The sequence below is a fragment of the Excalfactoria chinensis genome, unplaced genomic scaffold (genome assembly GCF_039878825.1).
Source record: "Excalfactoria chinensis isolate bCotChi1 unplaced genomic scaffold, bCotChi1.hap2 Scaffold_85, whole genome shotgun sequence".
Taxonomy (NCBI): Eukaryota; Metazoa; Chordata; class Aves; order Galliformes; family Phasianidae; genus Excalfactoria; species Excalfactoria chinensis.
Window position 1 is genome coordinate 1,323,876 of NW_027315717.1, and position 8,436 is coordinate 1,332,311.

The 8,436-nt window shown below is 46.9% G+C and overlaps 1 protein-coding gene across 1 annotated transcript; it reads left to right on the top strand.

Annotated features, from left to right (window-relative positions):
• Positions 1-4,319: 4,319 nt before the first annotated feature.
• LOC140265408 (olfactory receptor 14J1-like) lies at positions 4,320-5,246 on the top strand. Its single transcript, XM_072361329.1, has one exon. It carries the CDS (start codon positions 4,320-4,322, stop codon positions 5,244-5,246), a length of 927 nt encoding a protein of 308 aa, XP_072217430.1.
• Positions 5,247-8,436: the final 3,190 nt, after the last annotated feature.

Consider the following 8,436-nt stretch of genomic DNA (forward strand, 5'->3'; position numbering starts at 1 on the left):
GCTGACTACTCCTGACAACCTCCTTTTCATCCAACTGTCTGGAGATGGCTTCCAGCACAAGCTGTTTCAGCACCTTTCCAGGGACAGAGCTGAGGCTGCCTAGCCTGTAATTGCCCGGTTCTTCCTTCTTGCCCTTTTTGAAGAACAGAGTGACACTGGCTATCCTCCAGTCTTCAGACTCCTCCCCTATTCCCCAAGACCTCTCAAAGATGATAGAGAGTGGTGCAGAAATCACCGCTGCTAGCTCCCTCAGCATCCGTGGATACACCCCATTGGGCCCTATGTCTTTATGAACGTTATTGTGACCTAGGCGCTCATGGACCAGCTCTTCCCTGAGTAAAGACAAGTCTTCCATTCCACAGACCCTCATACTAAGCTCCAAGGTTTGGGATGGTTGAGGGAGAGCTTTCTCACAGAAGATGGAAGCAAAGAAGGCCTTCAGTATCTCCACCTTCAGAGCATCCCCCATTACCAGAACACCCCCCTCACTTAGTAGGGGACCCACAATCTCACTAGTCTTCCTGTTAATCTTAACATACTCAAAATAAATAAATAAATAAATAAACAAACCTTTTTTATTATCCTTTTTTAATGATTGTCAACCCATTTATGTAATACTATGCTCTGTTTGCAGGGAAGTGTGTGAGAGAGGTGGGCCAATGAGTGCTGGTTCTGCTGTGATGTGTTTATAACTGAATAATACAGACTGTTCATGGAAAGTTAGATGTTATTAAGGGTGTATATGGGAACTAAAAAACAGTATTGTTTGACAAACACTTTTGATGGTATAAGAAAGTGTAATTGTTGATGGCATATGGAAGTGCACTTGAGGGGATGTGGAAGTGTAAATGAGGGTACAAATAGTGGAATAGTTTACAGAGGAAAAGGAATTAAAGGGAAAGTGAGTTAATCGGCACTGACATGAGAGCAATCCCCCGCACCACTCCACTGTGAGAAGAGCAGAGCAGAGAAGAGGCACAGTCCCCATGTATCAGGTAGTGTTATTCTGCTTACCAAATGGATGAGCTCACAGCAGAAGAGGCAGTTCTTCCTCTCTGCTCCATCAGTGGCATACTCTGGAGTTCAAGGCACTGGAAAACTATGGCACATCTAAGTTCGATCAATGATTACTCCTTAGTATGCACTGGGCTCTCATTTCAATTGTATCTAATTTAGTCTAGGGTCATACCAGTTGACAGGAAGCTGGCAAATGTTGTCTCCTTGTAAGGAAGAGCAAGAATGATGACATGGACAATTATGGATCTTTCAGTCTCACTCCAGTGCCTGGTGAAATTATGGAGGCAATGGTGGTGGGAGTTATGGAAAAACAGCTGAAAGACAATTCTGTCATTGGTCGCAGCCAACACAAGTTCCTGAGGGGACGGTCCTGTTTAACTTCAAATCCTTTTCTGACACGGTTATCCATTTAGCTGACCAAGGTAATCCAGTTGAAAATGGATGAAATCCTTGAGGAATTCCGTAGAGCTTTTGATACTATTTCTCACCGCATCCTTCTAGACAGAATGTCCTGCATGCAGCTAGACAGAAACAGAACGTAGTGGGTGAGCAGTTGGCCAACAGGTCAGGCCCAAAGGATTACAGTCAATGGGATCCATCGGGCAGGTAGATGGTCACTATCAGGGTTCCTTAGGGCTCCATTTTAGGGCCACTTCTCTTTCATGTTTTTGCAGATGACCTGCATGCAGGACTTGGAGTTGTTCTGAGCAAATTTGCTGATTGGAGGTGCTGTTGCGTCCAGTGAGGGTGGAGAGGACTTGCAGAGAGATGTGGACAAGTCAGAGAAGTGGGTACCAGTTGGTCCTAAGCACCAAGTGCATAAAGCATAACAAGAACAAATGCCTGATGGTGCACCTGGGTAGGAGCAACCCTGGCCATACACACTGACTGGATATAGGACGCTGGAGAGATGTCTGACTGAAAAGATTGGAGGTCATGGTCAGCATCAAATTGAACATGAGTCAGCGATGTGCCTAGACAGCCAGGAGAGCCAGTGGTCCATTGGAGTGCATCAAGCAAGGTATTGCCAGCTGGGTGAGGGAAAGGATCGTCCCTGTCTGCTCTGCATTGCTACAGCCACACCTCGAGCACTGGGTGCAATTCTGGGCAACACAGAACATAAAGGACATTAACTATGGGAGGGTGTGCAAAGGTGGGCACTGGAACTGAGAGATCTGAAATTCACAGTTTCACTGGGATTGACTGATTGTTCATACTTGGCCATTCTCACATCCCACATCCTGTGATGAGACACAGGGCACACATGGGACATGAACTTCTCAGCATCCTTGCACCCCATGCAGAGCCTGGGATCTTCTGTCCCCATGTCTTTCTTTTAACATCATACAGACCTCCATTCCACTGCCCCAGGAAGGATCTTTAGTCAGCATGAGGTTCTCCCTGCCAAGTGTCTGGGAATCAGGGCTTGGCCTGTCTGCTTCATAAGAAAAAGCAGGGGTTTCTCAGCATCAGAGCCACCATGCCAGTGCCTTTGCCTGCCTGTAGTCATGGCTTCCAATTATCTGCTCTAACAAGTCCCTGGGGAAGCTTGCTTGTTAGTGTCCCTCAGTGGGCCCATTAATACTCCAAGAAAGTTCACTGCTACTTCTGCCTTTGTCTTGTTGAGCACTTTGTGCAGTCTTTTCTCTGCACTGGCGATTGACGGACTTATCATCAAGTATCGCCTGGGGCCCATTATCACCTGAAGAGCCTCCTGAGCCTTGTGCCTTCCTGACATCATCTTAAGGTATTCAGAACCTGTACAGCAAAATAGAGAGCAATATGGAGAGAGCTTAAAGTGGCCGAAGCCAGCAGTCGTTTATTGTTTATTTATTTATATTTGAGTTTAAACAAGTCATTAAAGCAGCACTGTGCAACTGTTATCAATCCGGAATGTTCCCAATGAGTTCTATTCTGTTACTGTGTGGGCAAATGTCCTCCTCAACCTCCCCACCCTATTTCTACTCACATTGGCCCCATGGGACTTGCATCACTTTTTTTTCACATCAATCTTCTCCTCTGCATTCACCCGCTCAGTGTTAAAATTCATATGCACCAGCTCCAACTAGTTTTCCACAGAGAACCAGAAACACATGGTCCATGAAAGAATTCCTTTTGTTTTTGGCCAACAAACAGCAGGAAAAGTGTTGCAATTGAATGAACAGTAAAACACAGTGATCAACTGCATGCCATGACCAAGCTGCATCTATTGAGGTTTGTCTTTCACTGGGAATATTTGTACAAGAAATGAGTTAGACACAGACATGATGCTGTTGACTTTCAGGAGCTGTTGGCCATCAGGACCCAGGGATATCTCAGGGGAGATGAGTGGGAAGGATGAAAATGTCATCCTATTCTGCTGGGCTGGGCTCCTGGGACTCAGGAAGCTCATACAAATGGGCAGTGCTGCAGAGAGACAGCTGTGCCCAGGAGCAGCTCTTGTGCAAAGCACAGCCTGCAGGTAAAGGAAGGAGAGAAGAGAAAGGGGAGAGAGCGTGCAGGATGTGAACGGTGTGAGTGGGCTGTGATCTCACTGCAGGAGCATTGCTCAAAGACTATGACACGGTAAGTCCCACTGCAGACCTTGTAGCTGCTATCATAGAGGGTTATCTAAACTGGGACATCCCATAGCAGATCTGGCTGCAGGCACTGCATGTTTCTTTACTGTGGAAAAAGCCTTCTGCTCCAGCTGACGGCTTGCGTGCTGCAGCATCAGAGCACAGCCCTGAGGTCTGCATGTCCCAGCACGGCTGCAGGCTGTGCAACCGGGGCTGTAGGCGGGTGCCCAGGGCTGTCCTGCAGAGCAGGGTCCCTGCTGTTCAGGGGGATGATGTGTAGTTGGAAGGAGCCCCCTGGCAGGGCTTGTGCTGCCACAGCTGCTGCCTGGGGCAGTGGATCACAGCTCCACCACACAACTGAATGTTTGTGAGGGTGCTTTGCAAGAGGAGAGCCAAGGCAGGAATTTTTCATTTCCTGTTCTGAGGGAAGGCAGAAAGGACTGGTGGCAGAAATCTAAAAGGGGCTGTCACAGCTCTGAGAATTTTCTGCATAAAACAGATTAAAATATCCAGGGAGACAGGATAAGATAAGAAAATATGTGGAAGGTTAGAGCTCCTAATGCTGCTTCTGCTTAAGGAATGATGAACTGCATGAAATTAAAAGCAAGTAATGGTGCTAAATGTACACTGTTGTAGGAGAATGAAAACATTTCATATAAAAGCAGGAGGAGTATCTCTGAGAATGGTCTGGACTTGTCATTGTCTTCTGCACTCTGAGCAGGACTCCAAGCCCAGGAACAGCAGATGCCCAACAGCAGCTCCATCAGCGAGTTCCTCCTGCTGCCGTTGGCAGACACGCGGCAGCTGCAGCTCCTGCACTTCTGGCTCTTGCTGGGCATCTACCTGGCTGCCCTCCTGGGCAACGGCCTCATCAGCACAGCCGTAGCCTGCGACCGCCGCCTGCACACCCCCATGTACTTCTTCCTGCTCAACCTGGCCCTCCTCGACCTGGGCTGCATCTCCACCACTCTCCCCAAAGCCATGGTCGACGCCCTCTGGGACACCAGGGCCATCTCCTACACAGGATGTGCTGCACAGATCTTTTTCTACTTCTACTTTGTCTCAGCAGAGTTTTCCGTTCTCACCATCATGTCCTATGACCGCTACGTTGCCATCTGCAAGCCCCTGCACTATGGGACCTTGATGGACAGCAGAGCTTGTGCCACCATGGCAGCAGCTGCCTGGGGCGCTGGGGTTCTCAATTCCCTGCTGCACACTGCCAGTACGTTTTCACTGCCTCTCTGCCAAGGCAATGTTGTCAACCAGTTTTTCTGTGAAATCCCCCAGATCCTCAAGCTCTCCTGCTCAGAATCAAATCTCAGGGAAGTTGTGCTTATCATTTTTAGTGTCAGTTTAGGCTTTGGGTGCTTTGTCTACATATTTGTGACCTATGTGCAGATCTTCAAGACTGTGCTGAGGATGCCCTCTGAGCAGGGACGGCACAAAGCCTTCTCCACGTGCCTCCCTCACCTGGCTGTGGTCTCCCTGTTTCTCAGCACTGCCTTTTTTGCCTACCTTAAGCCCCCCTCCATTTCCTCCCCACTCCTGGATCTGACAGTGGCACTTCTGTACTCAGTGGTTCCTCCAACGCTGAACCCTATTATCTACAGCATGAGGAACAGGGAGATCAAGCACTCTCTCAGGAAGGTGTTGCAGTACACAGTATTCTAGCTTCAATAAAGTTCACATCTTCCTCACGCAATTCCCAGTGATGGTTCTTTATGTTACACTTCTGTTAGACTTCCGCATACCCTCTGTTACACTTCTGTATGCCATTAACAACTACACTTTCTTATGCTACCAAAGCCGTTTGCCACTATTTGTACCCTCAGTTAGTGATTCATACTGCACATGATGTCATGATGTAGAATATTGACAGCAACAGCACAAAACCATGACATTTCTGCTTCTTTGATAGTACGATTTTGCGTGATATAGTAACCCGCAAAAAAAATGTTATTGAACTTTTAAATAAAAAATTTTATTTTCACTTCTTTCCTACCTAATCTCCATTTTCTCTCTCCAAGAGCTCATGTAAACATGGAACCAGATTCCCTGAATAGGTTAAGAGATAAATAAAAAGCTTTCAAAGCAGACTTTTCCTTTGCTCTTCTCTCTTCCTACTTTGTCTGGGTCTGGTGGAGGTACAGCCACTGACAGCAGCACAACGTGCTCTTTTCTATCCTGCTCTCTTTACACTGCCACAGTGCTCTCAAGTCCTCTCATTTCTGCTGGTCTGAAGGTTTTGTGTGTCTCACGACAGTCCTTTTCTCTCTACAGCAGCACTTAGGGGCTGCAGTCAGTAGCCGGCAATATGAACGGCTGTGTCAGAGCTGGTCTCCTTGCTGGCACTGCCATAACAAGAGAGCCACTTCAGAGCAGGACCAGAGAACTGGAGGCCTCTTCCAAAGTTGGTGTAAGGAATATACCTCAGGAGCTGCTCCCTGAGTAGACCTCGAGATCTTCTGGTGCTCTTCACTGAGTGGCAGGAATAGTTTCAAGAGTCCCTAGGAGATCTGTAAGGGACTGAGGGCAGTGCTGTGTTTAGAATTTGTTGAGTTAAATCTATTTACTGTGACAGAGAAAAGGGAAGGGATTATGATTATGACATAGATCTGTATCTATATATATAAACACATGCTAACATACGGTATATTTTCACATATATATAACATATGCAGCTGCAAAATATTTGCATAGATACTGACACATATGCATTTCTGTTCACAAGTCCAGGACTTGTTGCAGGGGTTTTAACAGCCACAGGGTTCACTGTAGGAGCTGAAGTGGCTGTCGGGCTGTTGCAGGAGCTGGAGTAACTGCAGAGCTCATTGCTAGAGCTGGAATCACCACAGGATCTGTCAATGAATTTGGAGCAGCCACTGGGCTCATTGGAGGGGTTGGAGTGACCACAGGGCTGTACCTCCTGGCACAGTGCACCTCCCTTGGGAGGAATTTCTTTTATTATCTTATCGCAATACTTGGAACAGCTACAGGACCTGCAGCAGGAGTGACTGCAGAGCTCTTTGTGAGAGGTGGAGTGACAGTGGAATCTTTCCCAGAGCATGGAGCAACTGCAGGATGTGTAGCAAAATCTTGGAGCTGCTGCATGTGAATATGTAGATGTGTTCCAGGAAATTTGCTGAATATGTATGAACTTGGCTTTGAAATATGTAATGCTTCTGCTTGCTAGTTTGCAAGACAGATGGAGTGATCCCCCTTTGCACCTGGCACCCAATAAATGCAATCCCGCTTTATAACTTAACACTGGGTTATAGAGTTTGATTCCTCAGGTCAATTTGGTGGCCCAGATGGGACCAGCTCTATTCGGCGGCAGGGCCAGCTGAGAGGGGGGACACTCTGATGGACTCCCTTCCTCTCCTGATCACTGCAGGGACAGACAAGGACCGTCCATAGGCAGACCAGGTATATTTGTATGGTAAGGGGAACCCATAAGTCTTGAGGAGACATCCTACTCAGGGTATAGCCATCCATGCTGCCCCTAGGCAGGTGAGCTGTGGGGCGAGTGCCGAGTCCTGATCCGTGTTTCCTTCCTCCTGCAAAGGAATTGGGCAGAGACAAATGAAGTGCAAGACTCTGTGTTGTCTGTCCACTCATATGTATGTTCTGCTTGTATGTAAGAAGACGGGAGTTTGAACTCTATAGATTAGGAAGAGGGTCCTGAGGAGAGGTGTACATTCAACCCGAAAAATGAGTGTTAATGAATGTCAACCCATTTATGTAATACTATGTACTACTTGCGGGGAAGTGTGTGAGGGAGGTGGTTAAGGGAAAGTTAAGGTTCAGGTGGATTAGGGGATTGTTGAGGGAAAGTTATGTGGCATTAAGGGTGTATATGGGATCTAAAAAACAGTATTGTTTCACAAACTGTTTTGATGGTATAAGAAAGTGTAATAGTTGATGGCACATGGAAGTGTACTTGAGGGTATGTGGAAGTGTAAATGAGGGTACAAATAGTGGAATAGTTTACAGAGGGAAAAGGGATAAAGAGGAAGTGAGTTTATCTGCACTGACATGAGAGCAGTCCCCCGCACCGTTCCTCTGTGAGCAAAGCAGAGACAGACTCCCCATGTAGCATGCAGTGTTATTCTACTCACCAAATGGATGAGATCACAACAAAAGAGGCAGATCTTCCTCTCTGCTCCATCTGTGGCATACTCTGGAGTTCAAGGCATTGCAAAGCTATGGCACATCTATGTTCTTACACTGATGACACCTTAGTTTGCTCTGGGCTCTCATTAGAATGGCATCTAAATAAATCTAGGGTCATGCCCATTGACAGGTAGCTGGCAAATGTTTTCTCATTGTAAGGAAGAGCAAGAAAGATGACACTGGCAATTATGGACCTGTCAGTCTCACTCCAGTGCCTGGTAAAACTATGGAGAAAATGATGGTGGGAGTGACTGAAAAACAGCTGAAGGACAATTCTGTCATTGGTCACAGACAACACAAGTTCCCGAGGGGAAGGTCCTGTTTCACTTCAGGTCCCCTTATAACACGGATATCCATTTAGTTGATCAAGGGAAGCCAGTTGATGTTATCCTTGAGGATTTCAGTAGAGCTTTTGATACTCTTTCTTACAGCACCGTGAGAGCTATTTGGATGTGGTACTCAGGGATATGATTTAGCAGAGGTTTTTTTAGAGATGGGGTACTGGTTAGGCTGCGGTTGGACTTGATGATCTTCAAGGTCTTTTCCAACCTGGGTAATTCTATGATTCTATGAGCAAGTTTGCTGATGATACTAGATGAGGAGGTGCAGTTGCCTCCACTGAGGATGGACAGGACATACAGAGAGATCTGGACAAGTCAGAGAAATGGGTACCAGTTTTTACTAAGCA